The 23,703-nt window shown below is 39.0% G+C and overlaps 1 protein-coding gene across 1 annotated transcript in view; it reads left to right on the forward strand.

Annotated features, from left to right (window-relative positions):
• HOOK3 (hook microtubule tethering protein 3) overlaps nt 1-23,703 on the forward strand; it is a 97,877-nt gene that overhangs the window by 47,372 nt on the left and 26,802 nt on the right. The window contains exons 9-14 of the mRNA XM_060086225.1: nt 4,641-4,804; nt 8,844-8,984; nt 10,739-10,940; nt 15,444-15,554; nt 16,310-16,397; nt 23,427-23,496. Of these exons, the coding sequence (XP_059942208.1) occupies nt 4,641-4,804; nt 8,844-8,984; nt 10,739-10,940; nt 15,444-15,554; nt 16,310-16,397; nt 23,427-23,496 (776 nt within the window). The remainder of the gene's footprint in view (nt 1-4,640; nt 4,805-8,843; nt 8,985-10,738; nt 10,941-15,443; nt 15,555-16,309; nt 16,398-23,426; nt 23,497-23,703) is intronic.

A 23,703-nucleotide genomic window follows, 5' to 3' on the forward strand; every position in this document is an offset into this window, starting at 1 on the left:
CAGTCGTAACACAGGCGTGCTGACGTGACCTCTGAGGTAGCGATGTGACCGTCACTGGTCTTCAGCATCCAGCCCTGCCTGTGGAGAAGCAGTGTTCTGAAAGTAAAGATGCGGGTGCTGGAGGCGAGCAGGAGAAGCAGGGTGAGGCAGAGAGGTGAGGGCCCGGCGGGGCCCCCCATGTTCTCGGCTCACCACGGGGGAGCAGCAGGCAGTGCACGGCCGGCCACTTCTCGCCATCCAGTCTCAGCTCCAAATCACGTGGTTTATCTGTCATGAAATATTCACTGGGCACTTAGGTGTGCCCAGTACTAACCTCAGCCTCCCTGGGAAGCTCCTCGGTCACCAGCCTACAGTCATCCTCCAGTCTCTCCTCTTAGTCTTAAAATTTTTTCTTAATTAATAAATTCATTTATTTATTTATTTATTTTTGGCTGTGTTGGGTCTTCGTTTCTGTGCGAGGGCTTTCTCCAGTTGCAGCGAGCAGGGGCCACTCTTCATTGCGGTGCAGGGGTCTCTCACTGTCGCGGCCTCTCCCGTTGCGGAGCGCAGGCTCAGTAGTTGTGGCTTGCAGGCTTAGTTGCTCCGCGGCATGTGGGATCTTCCCGGACCAGGGCTTGAACCCGTGTCCCCCACATCGGCAGGCGGATTCCCAACCACTGCGCCACCAGGGAAGCCCCTCCTCTTAGTCGTGCTTTAACCCTCTGCAGAACACTTTGACTCTAGGTCTCGCATGTGTTTATTAGTTTGCTTTGTTTCTTAATATGATTTGTTCTTGTTTATATATTTACTATGATGGTTTGTTTAGAATATGTAACACATAAGAACTGTCTCTGCTTTTTCCATCGTGGTATCCCTTGCACCTAGAAAATTGCAGCAGTGCCTAGCACGTGGTAGACCCAGGATGAGTATCTGAGTGAGCGAATGAGTGGGCACGTGGTGGAGTGAAACAGGTCAATGAGTAGCTGTTCAAAACTGCAGAGGTGGCCAGTGAAAGGAGCAGGAACAGAGCCACAACTATTGGTGGACACGGGGGACGCCACAAGTGGCTCTCATTTCACGTGTCAGAGGAGACAAGTCACTAGATCATGTGTAAGGCTGATAAATCAAGAAATAGTGGGTATAACATATTATTGAGAGATGTCAAGTCACAGCCAAAAACAATAAAATTAGGAACATTAAAACTAGTTGTGGGGCTTCCCTGGTGGCGCAGTGGTTGAGAGTCCGCCTGCCGATGCAGGGGACACGGGTTCGTGTCCCGGTCCGGGAAGATCCCACATGCCGCGGAGCGGCTGGGCCCGTGAGCCATGGCCGCTGAGCCTGCGCGTCCGGAGCCTGTGCTCCACAACGGGAGAGGCCACAGCTGTGAGAGGCCTGCGTACCGCAAAACAAAACAAAACAAAACAAAACAAACCTAGTTGTCTCTTGGAAGTAGAAAAACTCAATGGGAAACTGTAGCTTTCCATTATAAGCCCCTTTGCTTTATTTGCTTTTTTTCTTAAATTGTGTTTATGTATTATTTTTAATTAGTCTCCTTGTTGACTAAAAAAAATGCACAACGTGAGAGTTGTGAGTTAAGTTTTCTTTGGGGCAAAATGAGGGCAGTAGCCCAGGAGACAGCGTCTCAGCTCTGAGGAACTGCTCCGAAGAGCGGGGTGGAGGTCAGTACGTATGTGACTTAGGTGAAGGGGGTGCGTGCAGTGAAGCCCACGTTCTGGCAGAAGGTGGCTGCCAGTCTCGAGGAGCAGTTGTCCCCGTTGATGATTTTAATGCTTTTCTAGATATGAGGAGATGCAAGAATTGGGCTCATAAAATCTTCTCCTGAAAATCTCTTAACTATCTGAACACCTGTTCTGCCAGTTTTCCCAGAGCACAGGGGGCCTCCTTCCTGATCTCTTCCTGAACTCCTTTCGGGGGGCGTTACAGGTCAGCGGCTGCAGCAGCTCATGATTTAATCCTTGTGGAGGCAGATGGCAAGTGCCAATTTGTAGATGACACCCTTTTCTGTGTATGTGAAAAGGATTTCTGCCAAATATATTGAATTAAAATACTTCAGCAACATTTGCTAGTCTGGTAAGTCTGCTATTAAGGTGCTGCATTATGCACTCAGCCTTCATATAAATTGACCACATACCAGGCTATAAAGCAATTCCCAATAAAATTCAAAGAATCTGTGTCTTCAGATCATGCTTTCTGACCAAAGTACAACTTAAGACAGAAATTATTAACAAAGAAATGAGCTTTTACATTTTAAAGCCTTAAATATTTATTTTCAAAAGAATGAAGGAGCAGAAATGAATGAAATAGACCAGTGGCCCGGAATTGAGTTACTGCTGTACTCTGAGAAAAGACTCGCGCGTTTATGGAAAACCTGACGAGTTACAGAGCTGGCATTTCAGACTCATTCATTTATTCAGCAAACATTGAGCACCCACTCCATTGAGCACCCACTGTTCTAGCTGCTGTCAATACAGTGAAGATAGGGGAAAACACAGAAATGGATAAAACATCCCTGCCCCCAAGGTGCTTGCATGCGATAAAGAAGACAGACAGTGAACAGGATAAGAATACCGGTCTGTCGTGTGCTGCTGATAAGTATTCTAGAGAAAGGGGGACTCGGGGGGGCAGGGGGACCGGGGGGGAGGAACTAGTTCTGAGTGGGTTGTCAGCAGAGGCTGCCGGGGAGGCAGCGAGTTAGTAAATCCTAGAGGGTGGATAAGCGGCCTCCCAGGCTTCCCGCGAGGATCATCCAGGCTCAGCGCACAGGCCTGACGTGCGGGGCAGCCGGTGTCTCCGGGAGCGCGAAGGTGAGGACAGCAGGAGTGAAGCCTGGGGAGAGGAGTCCGTCTGCAGAGGCCTGACAGGCCTTGGTACAGGCTGAGTAAATAAATGGGAAGCCGTTGGAGGCTTGTGAGCAAAGACATCCTGTGATCCGAGTTTTATTTTAATGGATTATGGTGGCTTCTGGGTGGAGGTGAGGGCCAGCTCAAGGAGACTAATTCAGAGGCCTTCACAATAATCAGGCAAAAAATTAGGTTGGCTTAAATCAGAATTGAGGGGTGGTGGTAAGAAGTGGTTGAAATCCATTTGAAGGCAGAGCCGCTGATGTTTGCTGAAAGAGTGGGCGTGGGTGTGAGGACGAGATGGGACGGATCCTGCCTGAGCAAGTGGAAGGACAGAGTTAGCATTGCTGAGACGGGGAGGACAGTGGGAGGGCGGGGCGGGATGTGGGGGAATGAGAGTCCCACCTGGACAGGTTAAATTCAGACGCCTAGTGGACATCCAGGTGGACGTGATACCCAGTGCAGGGTTCCAGGCTGGAAATAGAAACATGCGAGCTGTCAGTGAATAAATGATGTTGACCGCCCAGAAGCTGGAAGCCATCAGTGTATTTAGAAAGGAAAAGCCATGTGTGTGCCAGAGGCAGGGAGATGAAGAGGGCTTGACTGGAGTAAAGAGGAGGCACACAGACCACGAGAGGGAGGTGTCCTGGGAGCCACAGAAGCCAAAGTCAGCTGATCCTGAGGATGGTGGGGCAATAGCCCAACTGGAACAAGTTCCAGAGAAAACGGGGGTGGAGAGGGAGACTCAGAAATGGCAGGCAACTTCTGTGTTTACAGTTTTTTGAGATGTAGTTGACATACAACAAACTGCTCATCTTTAAAGTGTACAGTTCTAATACATGTTGACATGTATTCTAATACATGTCCAATACATGTCTAATACATGTCTATGGTTCTAATCCATGTTGACATGTATAAACGTGTGAAGCCATCACCACGATCAGGATAGTGAGTTCTCATGACTCTGTAATCCTCTTCCAGTCGCGGCTTTGCTTTCTGTCACTGTAGATTAGCTTGTATCTTCTAGAATTGCATATGAAAGGAGTCATACACAGTGTACTCTTTTTCTGCCTGGCTTCTTTCATTATTTTGAGATTCATTCATGTTATCAGTATTAACAGTTAATTCTTCTGTATTGTCAAATAGTATTCTGTTGTATGGATGTGCTGCAATTTATTTATCCATTCCCCTACTGGTCAACATTTGTTTTTCTGTATTACAAATGAAGCTGCTGTAAACATTCTACGTCTCTGTGTGGACATATGCTTTTAGTTCTCTTTGGTAAATAAATACCTAAGTGTAAAATGTCTGGGTTATGTGGTAGTTGCATGTTTAATTTTTTAGGAAAATGCGAACCGGTTTTTCACAGCCTGTGGAACATTTCACGTGCTGAACAGGTGTGTGAAGCTCCCATCTGTTTTCAACTTTACCAACACTTGCTACAGCCGGTCTCTCTGATTCTCGGCATTCTAGTGGGAGTGAGTGTATGGATATAACATTGTGGTTTCAATTTGCATTTCCTTAATAAATAGTCATGAGTGTCTTTTTGTGTGCTTAGTTGCCATTACGTATCTTCTTTGGTGAATTACCTTTTCAAATGTAAAATAAAGAATGAATTCTTGCTTACTCTTACATACTGCTCTGCCTGTGCGATATTCCAAAATAATGTCAGTGTTTTAAGTGGAGGTTGCTTGTACTTCTTTAAAAACAGGCTTTAATTCGTAATGGTAATTCACAGGTGATTATGCGGATTCCAGTGCAATTGGAGAAAATAACCACTGTCTTCCTATATTCTAACAGGTTGCAGCATTGCAAGAGGAGAAAAGTAGTCTGTTGGCAGAGAATCAGGTATTAATGGAAAGGCTGAATCAGTCTGATTCTATAGAAGATCCTAACAGTCCAGCAGGAAGAAGGCATCTGCAGCTCCAGACTCAGTTAGAACAGCTCCAAGAAGAAACATTCAGGTAAGGGACAACTCACTCAGATCTCATTTTTTAAAATTTGGTAATGTCTCTTTTTTAAATATAAATTTATTTTATTTATTTTTGGCTGGGTTGGGTCTTCGTTGCTGCGTGCGGGCTTTCTCTAGTTACAGCGAGCGGGGGCTACTCTGTTGCGGTGCACAGGGTAATGTCTTTTAAAGTTAAGAATATGGTGTTAGGACTTTCGGGTAACTGCAGACCAAGGAGGCTGTGCAATTAGCCACTTCCCAAAAGTCTTCCCACACGACATGAAATAACTGCTCATTTAGGAAAATCTATCAATGCTCACCCTCAATATGACTTGTAGACAGAATGCCCCAACTGAACAATAACTGTGAGTGAAAGGAAGGAAGCAAACACCAGCCCACCTCCATCCTGCCAGGCACTCTGAGGCAAGTAAAGGCAGACAGAGAAAAAAATCAGAGACAGAGGAAGAACTAGCGAAGGGGCCTGAGGGTGAGTTGGAGCAGTCGCTGGAAAGATTAAATTCACTCAAAATCGGAAATTACTTTAAAACAAAAAAGGAAATTAGATCACAAAATGCAGGGATAGGATTTCAAAGTAAGTGTGTCTTCTTAAAGGGCCAGATGCCAAAAAAATACACAGGCACGGAATTTAGAGATTGGTGCCCTATCCAGAGCACAGTTTAAAGAAACACAAAATAAAGGCCAGGTGCGTGGGTTATAGAGACAAGCCTATTTAAAGGGCGAGCTGATGTAAAGGGGCGGTCTTCCAGACACATCTTCTGGGAGAGGAAAAGGCCAAAAAGAAAGAAGAGGGCCCACTGGCAATTGGATGGTGAAAGGGAAAAGAAGAAAAGGAAAAATCTGGTGTCCTGCAAGACAAAATAGAACCCCAAAGTTGAAGGACTTGGCAGTATGATAAAATATTGTGTTGTGATTTACTAGAAAACATATCCTGGCCTGTTTCTTACCCAACCATAGATTTTCAGTGTCAAAACTGGGAGAAATTAAATATCAATTAGGTTTTTTTTACTTGTGCAGTGACTCAGTCCTTTGTTTCCCCATGAAATGTTTCTGCATTTTTTTTCTTTTTTTGGCCTTGACAGGAAAAAATAAAAAATTTTTCTTAGTCTTCTCAGAAACCTTAGAAAAACAATCCATCCCCTATGGTCTACATCTGTGGTTCAGAGTGTGATCCGAGGACCCTCTCAGAGCGTCTTCAGGGCCCTCTCTTTTCCAACCACATTTCTGTGCTTGGCTGGATCCCCTTCATATACCTCAGCTAAAAAACCATCACAGCAGACCAGTGTAGAAACAGCTATGGGAACCCAGCTGTCTTCTACTAAACCAGGTGATTTGAGTCACAGAATATAAAAAATATTGCTACTCTTCTCACCATTTTTTGGTTTTAGAAAACAGAGTTATTTTTCATAAACAGTATGTTGTCTATATTAACATAATGGGTTTATTACTATTATTTTCAAATGACTGACATCTCATTTATGAGTATTCTTTAAATAATTCCTGAATAAAATAGTAGCAAATTCAATCCAGTACTAAAGTAAGCTTTATCCCAGGATTGTTAACCTGTTGAGTATTATTAAATCTATTACAGTAACTATTAAATGTATTATAACTCCTCCAATCCATACATTAAAGGAGAAAGAAAAATATAAAATAAGCTTGGTACATGAAATTCTCAGTAAAGTTAAGAATGAAATGAGGATGAGTATTAATCTATTATTTGACGTTTTTCTAGACATTCTAAAAATCCTGGCTTTGCCACTTACTAGCTGTGTAACCTTGGGCATGCCTCCATTTTCTCTACTATAAGATGGTCTAATAGTATTATCTACCTTCTAGAATTTTCATGAGCATTAAATCAGTTAATATATATAAAGTATTTTGAGAATATTGCCTGGCACATAGATGCTATATAAGATTTCGCTGTTATTACTTTTCTAGAAAATGAAATAAAAAGAAATGAGATTAAAATATTGGGAAGACAAAAAGTATCAATAAACGATGATTATTTGTAGATAATATGTGTGTCCACCCAGAAAATATAAGAGAATTAACTCAAAAGTTCTTAGGACCAATAAACATTTAACAAGGAGAGGGTAATGTAAGACTGCTGCATAGGTCTTAAGTTTTTTTTACCAATAACTAGTTAGTACCATCAGGAAAAACTTCCATTTATAAGTATTTAAGTGAAGAATAAAAAAAAAAAATTTAAGTACGGGCTTCCCTGGTGGCGCAGTGGTTGAGAGTCCGCCTGCCGATGCAGGGGACACGGGTTTGTGCCCCAGTCCGGGAAGATCCCACATGCCGCAGAGTGGCTAGGCCCGTGAGCCATGGCCGCTGAGCCTGCGCGTCCAGAGCCTGTGCTCCGCAACGGGAGAGGCCACAACAGTGAGAGGCCCGCGTACCGCCAAAAAAAAAAAAAAAAAAAAAAAAATTTAAGTAATATGAAGGAGTTAGATGACAAAAACTTCTAAGTTATACATAAAACATAATACTTTGTGGAGAGAGAGAACATATTTTTAGGTGTTTTTAATGGAACATTATAAGAATGCCATTTTTTTTCTTAACTTATATAATTTGAACTTCATTCCAATTCAAATTTTATGTTCATCTAGAAGTATTAATGAACAAGAGATTCCCAAAATGTTTTGAGAACAAAGTATAATGAGGTAATAGTGGCCACACCCAAGTACTAATATACTAATGAAAATAGCTTGGTACCAGTGCAGCAAAATAGACACGAGTGACACAAATGAAGATCCAGAAACCAGTCCAAGTACATATAAAAATACATAGTGTGATAAAGATGGCATTTTCTAATCAATAGGGAAAGGTTAACTTATTTGTTAAACAGTTTTGGAATGGTTGGTAGATAGTTTGGCAGGAAAAGTTAGATTCCTGTACTACATCATATACCCAAATGAATTCCAGGGAAATTGAAAACGTTAATGTTAAAAATGAAACTGTATAAATACTAACAGATAACAAAGAATTAGAAGGAAAAAAATGTTCTAATTGCACATTAGAAGTAGAAACTATACTTATATGGGGAATCTAAAAAGAAACGATACAAATGAACTCATTTACAAACCAGAAACAGACTCAAAGACTTAGAGAACTTACGGTTACCAAGGGGAAAGGGTTGGGGGAAGGGATAGTTAGGGAGTTTGGGATCAGTATGTACACACACTGTCATATTTAAAATGGATAACCAACAAGGACCTACTTTATAGCACAGGGAACTCTGCTCAATGTTGTGTAGCAGCCTGGATGGGAGGGCAGTTTGGGGGAGAATGAATACCTGTATATGTATGGCTGAGTCACTTTGCTGGGCACCTGGAAACATCACAACATTGATAACTGGCTATACCCCAACATAAAATAAAAAGTTAAAAAAAATTAAAAGTAGAAACTATAAAGTGTAAAATTCATCAGTTGAATTACATAAAAATTAAGAATTTCTGTACATTAAATACATAAATAAAAGTAAATAATCAGTGATAAATATTTGTGACATGAGAAAGAATCTTTTAAATCCAAAGGAAAGATATACGTTAAACAAAACAAATTAATATAAATTAGGAACAATATTATCCATATTTTTGGGGGAAAAGATCTATGAATAGAAATCAGACTGGAGGTTATACTCCAAAAATGTTAACTGTAGGTATCTGTCTAGAGCAATGCATAATTTTTATCTTCTTTGCTTTTCTGCATCTTGTGAATTTTCAAAAGGAATATGTGTTAATTTCATCATTGAAAATAAAACTTTAAATAAATTATAGCTGCTATATTTTGGTGTCTAACTTTCTGAGTAGAGGAATGGCGATCCGTTGTTACCTTTCTGCAAGTCTTGGAGCAGTAGAATCTGTTTCCAGGATAGTTAAAACTTGGAAATACAGTGTATGGTCACAAAAGTAGGAGACAAATCCAAGAAGAATTTATTTTCATGTTTTTTACTTACTTTTCTTGTTCTAAGGAGAATTATTAGACAGTAAATAGTGCTTTCTTGGTCTATTTTGTTTCTGTTACAGACTTGAAGCAGCCAAAGATGACTATCGAATACGCTGTGAAGAGTTACAAAAGGAGATGTCTGAACTTCGGCAGCAGAACGATGAACTGACCACTTTGGCAGATGATGCTCAGTCTCTAAAAGATGAAATAGACGTTCTTAGGTAGACAACCTTCCCATCTCTGTAGAGTCTCACACCTGTGATCCCCCAGAACAGTTCTGCCACCGATGTTACAAACTCTAGGGTCTTTGAGCACAGGAAGATGGGGGAACCATTTTCTCATCTGTAAAATGGAAATAACACACATACCTACCTCAACCGACATGTGGAATTAAGTGAGGTGATATTTGTAAGCACTTGGAACAGTATCTGGCAAATAAGTGCTGTATATAAATGTTTGTTAAATAGAAATTAACCTCTGGCCACCGCTTCATACTTGCGTAGCTCTGAGCTTTTCTCATCCCTACTCCTGTTCTTTAATTTTGCATCCTTCAGTCACTTGGTCTTCCTCTTTCTCAGATACCGTCACACCCACACACATGGCTCATCTCCTTGCTGGACTCAACTGTTCTCTCACTGGGCACCTCACTCCCTGCCACCTCGTTTCTGCACCATTCTGCTTGTGTAATATTTCCTCTGTTGGATCATTCCAACCATCTATGTTTTATGCGTTTGCTCTTTGAATGCTGAGAACAAACAGGGAAGATCACATAGTGAGGTAGTTTTGTCCTACTGCAGACTAGTGATCTTACTCTCCACTGGGCTCCTCCCACTGGTCCACCGTTCTACTGCCCATCCGTGTGGGCTCCTCCCACTGGTCCACCGTTCTACTGCCCATCCGTGTGGGCCCCTCCCACTGGTCCACCACTCTACTGCCCATCCATGTGGGCTCCTCCCACTGGTCCACTGTTCTACTGCCCATCCGTGTGGGCTCCTCCCACTGGTCCACTGCTCTACTGCCCATCCGTGTGGGCTCCTCCCACTGGTCCACTGCTCTACTGCCCATCCGTGTGGGCTCCTCACACTGGTCCATTGTTCTACTGCCCATCCGTGTGGGCTCCTCCCGCTGGTCCACTGTTCTACTGCCCATCCATAGATTGCTCTGTCCCCCGTTTCTCTCATAGCTGCTACGTATTTTCGTAATTCTTCTCACCTGACTGCCCCCCACCACACCTCTCCTGTGCTTCAGTCTCAGTAGATGACATTGTCTCCTGCATTGAGGAATGAGGCCATGACCTCTGGACCCTCCATGTGCTGTGTCTCCTGTATTCACGCCCATGTTTTCTCTTTTGCTTCTAGAGTGCAGACCTGTTACTCGTTCTCCTGTCCAGTGCAAATTCCTTCAGTGCTCTGGGTCTCAACCCTTCTTGCTTCTGCAGGGGCCGTGCTACATCAGTTATCATTTCCCTTCACATTTGAATCTGCCTCCTTAGCATACATTTATATGTTTCTGTCCCTCTTATCTTAGAAAAAGTGAGAGACCTATCATTCTCTCCCTCCAGAACAAATTTAGATTACACAAGGTAAAGTTTACATTCTTTCCTTAACCCATTAAAATTCACCACCGCCTGCCCCACTGCTCCACCAAAACAGCTATTCCTCTGGTCACTAATAACAGCCTAATTGCCAAATTATTTGGACAGTGTACAATTTATTTTGCTTTTGTGCTACATGTGACTCTGTTGGCTATCCCCTCCTACTTGCATTCCTTAAATTTTATGTTGTCTATTATAAATTTTGCTGTAATTTTGGTCATACTTTTGAACCTGCACAAAAAACTAAGATGGACTCACCTTTGGTCTTATAATTTCATTAGAACGTGTTACTTCCTGGCAATCCGCTTGGTTTAGCACTGTCTACAGCAGCTTTACCATTGCGGATGTGTTTGTGATTTCTGGTTTCCCATCTCATTCTAGACATTCTTCTGATAAAGTGTCTAAACTAGAAGGCCAAGTGGAATCATATAAAAAGAAGCTAGAAGATCTTGGTGATTTAAGGCGTCAGGTTAAACTCTTAGAAGAGAAGAATACTATGTATATGCAGAACACAGTTAGCCTAGAGGAGGAGCTGAGAAAAGCCAACGCGGCTCGAAGTCAACTCGAGACATATAAGAGACAGGTAAGGAGAGCAGCACAATTTCTTAACGCCGTTTTCAGCTGAGCTCTCCAGTGTGACGCTGGCTTATCAGAGTCCGCTGACTTGTTTTCATGGTATTTGGTTTTTCACCTATGAAACTTAGTTCTTATCCAGGGCTTATTGATTGGTCTCTATAGCAGATCCTTTTATTATTTATTATTTTTAATTTATTGTGTAATACTTGAGAAATACACAAAGGTAAAAAAATAGTACAATAAGTATCCATGCTTAATAAACAAAACACTCTCCCCCTCCTCATTGCAGTAACCGCTAGCCTATTTTGTGGGTTTTGTGCCTCTTTATTCTTTATTCTCTTTATTCTTCCCTGCACATACACACACACATACATATGTGTGTGTGTGTATCCCTAAGAACTTATAACACTTTTGACATTTCAAAACTTTATATAATGATATAGTGAAAGTTCTCTTCTGCGATTTGCTTTTGCTCAGTGGTATTTGTGAGATTTGTTTTGTTGATAGTTGTAGCTTTATCCCATTCACTTGTACCGATCTGTAGTATCCTGTTGAGTGACAATACCACGTTTATCCATTTTTCTGGAGAAGGACATATAGGATGTTTTGTCTTTTTCTTTAATATTGCAAGAAAGGCCACTGTTAATAGTACTGAACATGTCCTCTTCGATACATGTGTGGAAGTTTTACAACTATGTGGAATATCTTCCTTAGAGAGTCTTCATTTAGTTAGATATTGCCAAATGCCCTACACTGTGATTTTATTACCAGCAGGCAGTTTGTATGAATTCTTGTTGCTGCTCCACATCATCACCAACACATAGTATTATCAGACTTGAAATTTTGCCAGTTGAAGGATGGATTTGAAATGATGTCTCCTTATGCTGATTATACTTTGCGTTACCCTAATTGCATATATATTTACTGATCACAGTTCTTTTGTGAATTGCCTATTTTTATCTTTTATTCATTTTTAAAGTTGGATTATTTCTTTTATTGATTCTGAAAGTTCTTTATTTGTTCCTGGTATTAATCTTTTGTCACATGTTGCATTTATTTCCTAGCAGTCTGTGACCTGTCCTTTTACTTTTTTTGAGATTGATAATTTTAACATGATGAACTTTAAATACCTTTTTCTTTATGATTTGTGCTTTTTAAAAAAAAATTTATTGGAGTATAGTTGATTTACAGTGTTTTGTTAGTTTCATTTGTATGATTTGTGCTTTTTATGTCTCAGTTAAGAAGTCATTTCCTACATAAGGTGTAACACTAATCTCTGTTTTCTTTACGGAGGTTTAAAGTTTGTTTTGTACATTTAGGTCTTTAATCCACAAGAAATTGATTTTCATATAGGGTGTGAGGTAGTGATACATTTAATATTTTTCGTCTTTGTGGACAACCAGTCAACTTGGCAGCTTTTATTTAATAATCAGTCTCTTCTGCAGTGCCCTGCAATTCTATCTTATCATATATCTAAAGTTACCATGTTATATGTGGGTTTGTTTATGGCACTCTCTTCTGTTTCATTGGTCTGTTTGTCTACTCTAACACCAAAACACTCTCTTATCATCTATAGATCTTTAGTAATTTTGATATTTGGGTAGCACAGATACCCGCACCCTGTTCTTTTTCAAAATTGTTTGTCTATTCTTAGACTTTTCTGTTCCCTTTAAACCCAGAATCTTTGGAAATTGGAATTACATTGAATCTGTTGATCAGTTTAGGGAGTATTGACATCTTTATGACAGTAAATGTTCCTATCAATGAATATAGTATCTTTCCATTTATTTAGATCTTCAGTGTCTTTCAATTAAGTTTTATAATTTTCTTATAAATATCATGCACATATTTTGTTATAGTTACTCTTAGGTACTTTATGTATTTGGTTGCTTTTGTAAATGCAGTTAGAAAAAGAAAAGATACCATTTTCAGTGTGTTGCTCATTTATGTGATTAAATTGTTTTTTATATGTTGATTTTACAATCTTGCCAAATTCCCATATTATTTCTAATAATGTCTGTTAGTTCTTTTGGCAGAAGTCATATTTTGTACAAATAAAAGCCATTTTGTTTCTTTCTATGGCATACCCTTTTTTTCTTCTTAATCAACATGGCTGGCCTTTAGTACAGCCTTTATTAGAAGCAATAATAATAGGCAACCATTTCTTGTTGATTTCATACACAATGCTTTAAATGTTTTACCAGTATATTATAAGGCTTGCTGTAGGTTTTGTAGCCACCTTTCATTAGGATAACAAAATTTCATTGTATTCCTGATTTGCACAGGTGTTTATCTTAAATGGATGTTGGATTTAATCAGCTACACCTATTGAGAGACTCCTATGCTGCTGCTTCTTTCTATTAATCTGATGAATTATATTAATGGATTTCTATGTTTAAACCATCCTTGCATTCCTGAGATAAACTTAGTTTAGTCATAGCAGATTTATTTGTGGTTTCACATTGTTAGATTTGCTTTGTTCATGTTACTTGGAATATTTTGCCTCTATGATTTGTCTACTTAAAGTTTTCTATCTCGTGCTTTGCTTGTGTTCTGATTTTGGCATCAAAATTGTACTAGCTTACGGGCTTCCCTGGTGGCGCAGTGGTTGAGAGTCTGCCTGCCGATGCAAGGGACATGGGTTCGTGCCCTGGTCTGGGAAGATCCCACATGCCACGGAGCGGCTGGGCCCGTGAGCCATGGCCGCTGAGCCTGCGCGTCCAGAGCCTGTGCTCCATAACGGGAGAGGCCACAACAGTGAGAGGCCCGCGTACCGCAAAAAAAAATAAAATAAAAATAAAAATTGTACTAGCTTAATATAATAAATTAGAGGAGTTTTAGTAGAGCAACCCTGTACACCATGAATGTCTGGCAAGATTTTTTTGGTGAATACATTTTTTCCCAACATTTCATTATGAAAATTTTCAACATATAACAAAGTTGGACTGAGAAATTACCAAAAATAAATGTAGCCCAAAGAAACTATAAATGTGATTAAAGGGTATAAAATTAAAATAAGAAATGATTTAATTAGAGTTCCAGAGGAAGGAACGGAAAGAATTGTAGGACATTATTTGAAGGAAAGGATGGCTGAATGTTTTTCAGAATTGACGAAGGGCATCAGATTTAGTATTAACAGTGAATTACAAACAGAATAAATGAAAAAGAAATCTACACCTACAACTATTGTAGTGAAATTGCGTAATACACTAATTCTCTATCTGTTTCTGATCTGGAGCTTAATATATTTTATCTTTCAGTATAATATTTTTCTTTCTGCAGTTTCTCTTTGGGTGCTCTTTCAAACCTGCTCGATCATATTTGGTGGTCTTTTATTCCTTTTATAATTTAGATTTCTTTATTTAATTTCTGTAAGTATTAAACCTAGTGTTTTATGTCTGATAACTTTCAGTGTAATATTTTTCTTTCTGCAGTTTCTCTTTGGGTGCTCTTTCAAACCTGCTCAATCATATTTGGTGGTCTTCTATTCCTTTTATAATTTAGATTTCTTTATTTAATTTCTGTAAGTATTAAACCTAGTATTTTATGTCTGATAACTCCAATTTGAAATCCTGAGAGGTCTTATTCTACTATTTCGTTGTTAGCGCTATTAATGTTCTTCTGCTGACTGTTGTTCGTAGCGTATTATTTCTTTAAGACTTTTGTAATTTTAGATTTTGCTCTGTCATTTGGCTCATCTTTACCTTTGGGAATACTGGGGACCTGGTTGAGGTTGTGTTCCTCCAGTCAATGGATGTTTTTCTTATGCCAGATTTTCCACAGCATTACCAATCAGGACGACTTTAAATTAATTGCTTGGCTTAGGATTTGCCAGACAAGGCGTGTGGTAAACATTCAAGCACAAATCCATGCATTTGCAGGCTGTAGTTAAACATTTTCAAGTTACACTTTTTAAAACCCAGAACATTCACTTTAAGATGGGCAAGTTTCCTTATTGATTTTGCCAGCTGATGGGTTTTTTTTCCCTAACCTACCTGTTTACTGACTCACCACCTTTTATCAGAGTCCAAGGTAGTTTAACAGCAACCTGTCTTCCAATAATTTTAAAGGCCTGGGTTCCTGGTATTGCCAGGTGGCATCTCACACTGCCCATAGCATCCTCACAAACTTCCTGCTCCACTTTTAACCCCTGAGGATTTCCCTTACTTTGTTATAAGCCTAGCAATGCAGTTGTATTCTTTTCCCCTAGCATTTCTTTTGCTTCATGCTAAATGGGTTTCCAGACTGCAGTTTCCTGTGTTACAGGAAGTGGAAGTCCTGTAGGTTTTTATAGTTTTGAACATTTGTTCCTCTGGATGATCTGGTTTTAGAACCCATAGTATCTGGACAGATTTTTGTACCTGGTTCTCTCCATTGGGTTAGGCTCCTGTATCATGTGTATTTTTTTTGAGTATTTTGGGGGGAGAGAATTTTCATAGATCTGTAGAAGAAAATAATAATAATTTCTAATGTTTCAAATTATAAAAATTAATGGTACTTTTCTGTACAGGTAGTAGAACTGCAAAATAGATTATCTGAAGAATCGAAGAAAGCAGATAAATTAGATTTTGAATATAAGCGGCTAAAAGAAAAAGTTGACAGTCTTCAAAAAGAAAAGGATGTGAGTATATATATTAGGTATTTTGGTTTTGTGCAGTGCTGAGATTAAGAAAATGATATTTAATTCATGTTTTGCCTACATTAATTTCTTCTTCTATTTATAAATTTGAAAATTTGAGATCTTTTTTTTAAATTATAGAAGATTTACATTTGTGTTTCAGAAATAGATCTAAAATAAAAGATTGCTATTTTAATTTCTTTTTTATATATTTAACTTTTCTACCACTGTTGCTTCTTTTCCTTCGTCTTTCTTGTGACTTTCTAGAAATTTATGTAGCTTTTCTGTTTTCTGTATGAAGACACAATTCTTTTTGTTGTTGTTCAGGATATTTTGAAGCTTTTAAAAATATTTTTACTTTGTCGTGACTTATGAATATACATGATTTATGAATATTCCAGCATATTTTGAAGCTTTTTAAAATACTTTTACTTTGTCGTGACTTATGTTGTTTGATCTTTTATGTTTCATGAAAAGAAAGTTATTTACATAATAAGCTACTCGTTGTTAAAGATGGAGTAGGTGGTTTTGTTTCTTAGGATTAACTGGATAGGATCCTGCCTTGCACGTAGTAGATACTCAGTATTGTTAAACAGGAAAAAAATCGTTTCCTTCTGTGATCTTTCTGTAGAAGGTCAAAAGGTGTAACGTGTCCATGTTCACCACTGTCTATCATTCTGTTAGGTAAGGCAAAGACCACTGATGGGTAAACTCATAAAGCTTGAAGCTAACTTTCCTCATTCTTAATGTCCCTCCAGAGGTTAAGAACAGAAAGGGATTCTCTGAAGGAAACCATCGAAGAGCTTCGTTGTGTTCAGGCTCAAGAAGGGCAGCTCACAACTCAAGGTAACAACATGTCAGTAGCCCAAGCAAGGTTACTCATTTCTGATAGTATCAGGAAAAATATTAGATTCATTTTAAGATGATTGCGCCAAAGACGAGAACTTGAATTCGGTAAAGAGGCCATGAGATTGATACAGATTTTGAACTGTTACCCAGATTTTATGACTGTAGTTACAGGACTGGATTTACTTGCCTACTTTTTAATTTTAATTATATTTAAATGCTTGGGTTTTATTAAATCAAAAGCATAAACATTTGTTAAATCATCTCTGTGAATAATACACCTGAAAAGTTTTTAGTGACCTCTTTAAAAGTGTATCAGACTTTCTAAATCAGGGATTCTTCTCGGCTGAGATGGGAGGTGGGTATCAGTTCACTAAGAGACTGAACATCCAAAGTGGAAACCTTCTCCTTCTCACAGGAGAGGAGCAGCACTTAGCTGAGGGTTTACCTTCTACCACTCGAGGGATGCAGGACCTGGTTGCTGACTTACACAGCCGCCCCCTCTGTTCACTCCCACTCCAGCTACCAGCCCTTGGCTCTTCAGTTACCTGAGACTAGAATTTTTCTTCTCCTCTGACTACAGCCTCCTCTTCCCCTCCTCACTCCTTCTACCACACCTGCTCACCGGCTCCATCCACCTTCAGCCCGCTCTGTAGTCTCTGCTGATCGGCTACTGATCACCGCCTCTTCCAGCTCACCCAGCCTGCATACCAGCCATTTCAACTGTGTTCTCATCACCACTGTCTTTCCTTATCCTCTTGACTTACTTCAAGCCCTAATTCGTTTTATTCTGTACTCCAGATTACCAAGGCCAGCTAAAAAAAATTACGTATCTTTCTGTTTTTTTCCTTTTCTTTTTTGTTTACTGAGGTATAATTGACATATAATATTATACTCTTAGTTTCACATGTACAGTATGATTCGATATTTGTATGTATTGCAAAATGGTCACTGTAGTAAGTCTAGTTAGCTACCATCTGTCCCCATATACAGTTGAAAAACATTGTTTTCTTGTGATAACTTTTAAGATTTACTCTCTTAGTGACTTTCAAATATACAATACTGTATTATTATGTACACCATGCTATACATTACATCCACGTGACTTATTTTTTTTATACCTGGATGTTCGGACCTTTGGACCCCCTTCACCCATTTAGCCCACCCCCACGCCCCAGCTTTCTTCTCCATAGCGGCTGCACTGATTTACGTTCTCATCAGCTGGGCGCAAGGGCTCCCTTTTCTCCACATGCTCACCAACACTTGTTATTTCTGGTCTCTTTAATAATAGCTGTTCTAACAAGTGTGAGGTGATAGCTCATTGTGGTTTTGATTTGTATTTCCCTGGTGATTAGTGATGTTGAGCCTTTTTCATGTACCTGTTGGCTATTTGTGTATCTCCTTTGGGAAAATGTCTATTCAGATCCTTTGCCCATTTTTTAATTGGATTGTTTGGGGTTTTTTGCTATTGAGTTATATGAGTTCTTTATGTATTTTGGATATTAACCCCTGATCAGATAACTGATTTGCAAATATTTTCTTCCATTCGATAAGTTGCCTTTTCATTTTTTTCATGGTTTCCTGTGCTGTGCAGAAGCTTTTTAGTTTGATGTAGTTCCACTTGTTTATTTTTGCTTTTGAGAAAATTATACATCTTTCTTGACTGTCCTCACCAAAAAACAAATGATTTCTGATCATAATTGGATCCTTGTTGCTGCTTGGTAGTCCTTTCACGTATCTCTAGTCAATTCTACATGAGTTTCCCCAAAATTTTGAGAATCTAGCCTTGAACCTTAATGCTTTAATTCTTAGCTCCTGTATCATCAAGAAAAGGGAGGCCATCTTATGTAAGCTTTCACGTGTTTCTTTATTACCTTTAAACCTTATTCGTGTATATATCCTTTTTTTTCTTTTAATATTTATTTATTTGGTTGCACCAGGTCTTAGTGGCAGCAGGCAGGCTCCTTAGTTGTGGCATGCGTGCTCCTTAATTGTGGCATGCGAACTCTTAGTTGTGGCATGCATGTGGGATCTAGTTCCTTGGCCAGGGATCAAGCCCGGGCCCCCTGCATTGGGAGCACAGAGTCTTAACCACTGTGCCACCAGGGAAGTCCCTCATGTATATATCCTTGAGCTAGCAGTTTTGCTCTAAAAATTTACCCTATGAACTAAAACATCATCTATAATAGTGAAATTTAGAACCAACATAAAAGTTCAGCAGTATAGGAATGGCATTCTCATTCAACTGTATACTTTAGAGCCATTAAAAAGAATGAAGTATATCTTATATATGCCTGACGTGGAGGGCTGGGTATGTTATATCATTAAGTCAAAAAAGTAGGTGGCACCATTCATGATAAACATTCTTTTTTCAAAAAAATTTTTTAATTGAAGTATGGTTCATTTACAATGTTGTGTTAGTTTCTGGTGGACAGCAAAGTGATTCATTTATACATTTATGTACATTCTCTTTTGTATTCTTTTCCATTATGGTTTATTACAAGATATTGAATGTACTTCCCTGTGCTATACAGCAGGACCTTGTTGTTTATCTGTTTTATACACAGTAGCTTGCATCTGCCAATCCCAAACTCCTAATTTATCACCGCCCCCCACTCTCCCCTTTGTTAACCATAAGTTCGTTCTCTAAGTCTGTGAGTCTGTTTCTGTTTTGTAGATGTCATGATAAACACTCTTAGCAATCTAGGGATAGAAGGAAACTTCTGCAGCCTAGTAAAGGACGTCTATGAAAATCCTACAGCTGACCTCATACTTAATAATGAAAGACTAAATGCTTTTCCCTAAGATCAGGAACAAGGCAAGGCTGTTCAGTCTTGCCACTTCTATTCAACATGGAGGTTCTAGCCAGTGCAGTCAGGCAAGAAAAAGAAATAAAGGGCATCCAGAAAGGAAAAGAGGATGTAAAAAATCATAGATCTGATAAATGAGTTCAGCAAGGTCTCAATATACAAGATCAGTATACAAATACCAATTATATTTCTATGTACTACTAGTATACAATCTGAAAATGAAATTATAATAGTATGATAAAGAATAAACTGCTTAGAGATAGGTTTAACAAAGAAATGCAAGACTTCTACACTGAAAACTATGAATCATTACTAAGATAACTTAAAGATCTAAATAAATGTAAAGATAGTCCACATTCAGGTGTTGGAAAAAGCACTATAGTTAAGACTACAGTTCTCTTCATATTGGTCTAAAGATTCAATGCAATCCCAATCAAATTCTCAGCAGACTTTTTTCTAGAAATTGACAATCTGATTCTATAATTTATATAAAAAAACAAAGGAGCCACTATATAACCAAAAAAAATCTTAAAAAATAAAAAGTTGGAGAACTTACACATCCTGATTTCAAAAGTTACTATAAAACTACTGTAATTGAACAGCATGAAACTCACATATGGAAAGACATAGAGATCAGTGTAGTATATGCCACATTAATAGGATGAAGGGGAAAAAACCACATGATCATCTCAACTGATGCAGAAAAGGCAACTGACAAAATCCAACACCCTTTCATCATAAAAAACTCAATAAAGTAGGAGGAGAACTAGAAAGGAAACTTCTACAACTTGATAAAGGCCATATGAAAAACCCACAGCTAACGTCATACACAGTGGTGAAAGACCGAAAGCTTTTCCTGTAAGATCAGGAATAAGACAATGATGCCTGCTACCAGCACTTCTACACTTCTGTTCAATGTAGTATAGGATCTTCTAGCCAGAGCAATTAGACAAAGAAAAAAAATCTAAATTGGAAAGGAAGTACTAAAATCATCTCTGTTTGCAGATGACGTGATCTTATATGTTGAAACCCTTTAAAAATTACACATGCACACACACATACAAAAAGCTCTGAGAACTAATAAAATGAATTCAGCAAATTTACAGGATATAAAATCAACCCACAAAAATGCGTTATGTTTCTATACACTAGCAATGAACAATATGAAAAGTAAATTAAGAAAACAATTCCATTTACAATAGGATTAAAAAGAATAAAATACTTGGGAATAAATCTAACCAGGGAGACACTTGTACCTTGAAAACTACAAAACACTGCTGAAAGAAATTAAAGAAAACCTAAATGGGAAGATATCCCATGTTCATTTAACACTTAATATTGTTAAGATGACAGTGCTACTGAAAACAATCTACAGGCGGCTTCCCTGGTGGCGCAGTGGTTAAGAATCCGCCTGCCAATGCCGGGGACACGGGTTCGAGCCCTGGTCTGGGAAGATCCCATGTTCCGCGGAGCAAGTAAGCCCATGAGCCACAACTACTGAGCCTGCGCTCTAGAGCCTGTGAGCCACAACTACTGAAGCCTGTGCGTCTAGAGCCCATGCTCTGCAACAAGAGAAGCCGCCGAAATGAGAAGCCCGCGCACCGCAACCAAGAGTAGCCCCTGCTCACCGCAACTAGAGAAAGCCTGCACGCAGCAATGAAGACCCAACGCAGCCAAAAATAAATAAATAACATAAATAAACTTACATTAAAAAACCCTACAGATTCAGTGCAGTCCTTATCAAAATACCAACAGCATTTTTTGCAGAAATAGAAAAACCCAGACTAAAATTTATATGGAATCTCAAGGGATCCTGAATAGCCAAAACAAGCTTGAAAAAAGAAAAAAAAATAGCTTGAGTACTCATACTTCCTGATTTCAAAACTTAGTATAAAGTTAGAGTAATCAAAACAGTATGTATAGGTATAAGGACAGATATATAGACCAATGGAGTAGAATAGAGAGCCTAGAAATAAACCCTCACATATGTAATAAATTGATTTTCAACAAGAGTGTCAAGACCACTTAGTGGGGGGAAAGGAAAGTCTTTCAAACAGATTGTGCTGGGAAAACTGTATGTCCACATCCAAAAGCATGAAGTTGGACCCTTACACCATATACAAAAAAGGAACTCAAAATGGATCAGAGACCTAAATGTAAGAGCTAAAGCTATAAAAATTTTTAAAAAACATAGAGGAAAATCGTCATGATGTTGGATTTGGCAGTGATTGCTTGGAATTGATACCAAAAGCACAGGCAACAAAAATAATGGGTAAATTGGACTTCATCAAAATTAAAAACTTTTGTGTTTCAAAGAACGCTTATCAACACAGTGAAAAGGCAACCCACAAGATGGGAGAAAATATTTGCAAATCATTTATCTGATAGATGATAGATGTCAAGAGTGTATAAAGAACTTCTACAATTCAACAACAACAAAAAGAAACTACAAAAGTCCTTTGCAGTTCACAAAGGACTTGAATAGACATTTCTCCAAAGAAGATATACAAATGACCAGTAAGCACATGAAACAGTGCTCAATATCATTGGTCATTAGAGAAATGCAAAGCAAAACCACAGTGAGATACCACTTCACACCCATTAGGATGGCTACTATCAAAAGAGAAAAAAAAAGGAAAGTAACAAGTGTTGGTGAGGGTGTGGAGAAGTCGGAGCCCTCTTGCCTTGCTGGTGGGAACGCAAAATGGGTCAGCCACTGCGGAAGAGTTTGGTGGTTCTTTAAAAAGTTACCATATGATCCAGAAATTCCATTCCTAAGTGTATATACAAAAGAATCAAAGCAAGGACTCAGCCACATCCTGGTATACCAGTGTTCATAGCAGCATTATTCACAATAGCCAAAAGGTGGGAACAACCCATGTGTCCATAGACAGATACATGGATAAAGAAAATGTGATATGTATGTATAATGGGATATTATTTGGCCATATAAAGAGATGAAGTTGTGATAAATGGTACAACATAGATGAATATTGAAAACATTATGTTAGGTGAAGTGAGCCAGACACAAAAGGGCAAATATTGGTGTGAGGTGTCTAGAATGGGCAAATTCTTTTAGACAGACAGAAATTGGAATTAAAGTTATGAGGAGCTGAGGGAGAAAGTAATGGGGAGTTACTGCTTAATGGTTCCAGAATTTACGTTGGTTGTTTTTTTTTTTTTTACATCTTTATTGGAGTATAATTGCTTTACAATAGTGTGTTAGTTTCTGTTTTATAACATAGTGAATCAGTTATACATATACCTCTGTTCCCATATCCCTTCCCTCTTGCATCTCCCTCCCTCCCACCCTCCCTATCCCACCCCTCCAGGCGGTCACAGAGCACCGAGCTGATCTCCCTGTGCTATGCGGCTGCTTCCCACTAGCTATCTGCCTTACGTTTGGTAGTGTATATATATCCGTGCCACTCTCTCGCTTTGTCACAGCTTACCCTTCCCCCTCCCCATATCCTCAAGTCCATTCTCTAGTAGGTCTGTGTCTTTATTCCTGTCTTACCCCTAGGTTCTTCATGACTTTTTTTTTCTTAGATTCCATAAATATGTGTTAGCATACGGTATTTGTCTTTCTCTTTCTGACTTACTTTACTCTGTAGGACAGACTCTAGGTCCATCCACCTCATTACAAATAGCTCAATTTCATTTATTTTTATGGCTGAGTAATATTCCATTGTATATATGTGCCACGTCTTCTTTATCCATTCATCGGATGATGGACACTTAGGTTGTTTCCATCTCCTGGCTATTGTAAATAGAGCTGCAATGGACGTTTTGGTACATGACTCTTTTTGAATTATGGTTTTCTCAGGGTATATGCCCAGTAGTGAGATTGCTGGGTCATATGGTAGTTCTATTTGTAGTTTTTTGAGGAACCTCCATACTGTTCTCCATAGTGGCTGTATAGAATTTACATTTTGAGTGATGAAAGAGTTTGGGAATAGATAGTAGTGATGGTTCCACAACATAGTGCCTTAGCGCCAACATGGGACTTAGTGCCACTCAATTGTACACTTAAAAAGTGTTAAAATGATATAATAACAATGTTGTAAGGCAATCGTGTAAGGGAACTGTGACATGGTTTTTTACTTGAATTAAAGGTTTTAGCTGTTAAAATTAATGCTCAGAGTAGGAGTTCATATAGGAACTAAAGGAGGTAGCTGTGCCCTCTCTTAACCTTGCACCCATGATTGTTTGTTTACAGGGTTAATGCCTCTGGGAAGTCAGGAATCTTCAGATAGTCTGGCAGCAGAGATTGTCACACCTGAAATCAGGTAAGGAGGTGGTGAAGGTCACAGCCACACTGCGCAATATTCTTGGAGAAGACATACTCCTCTGTAACATAGAGGACCAGTTCCTTTTCTTTATCGCTAACACTTTCAACACGAACTCGAGGTTAGATGTCCATGATTTCAGCATGTTAGGGGCTTTCTTCAGCTGTCCCCACAGAGACTTGATTTCTCTCTTTGGGAGGACAGTGT

The sequence above is a fragment of the Mesoplodon densirostris genome, chromosome 20 (genome assembly GCF_025265405.1).
Source record: "Mesoplodon densirostris isolate mMesDen1 chromosome 20, mMesDen1 primary haplotype, whole genome shotgun sequence".
In the NCBI taxonomy this organism is placed as follows: Eukaryota; Metazoa; Chordata; class Mammalia; order Artiodactyla; family Ziphiidae; genus Mesoplodon; species Mesoplodon densirostris.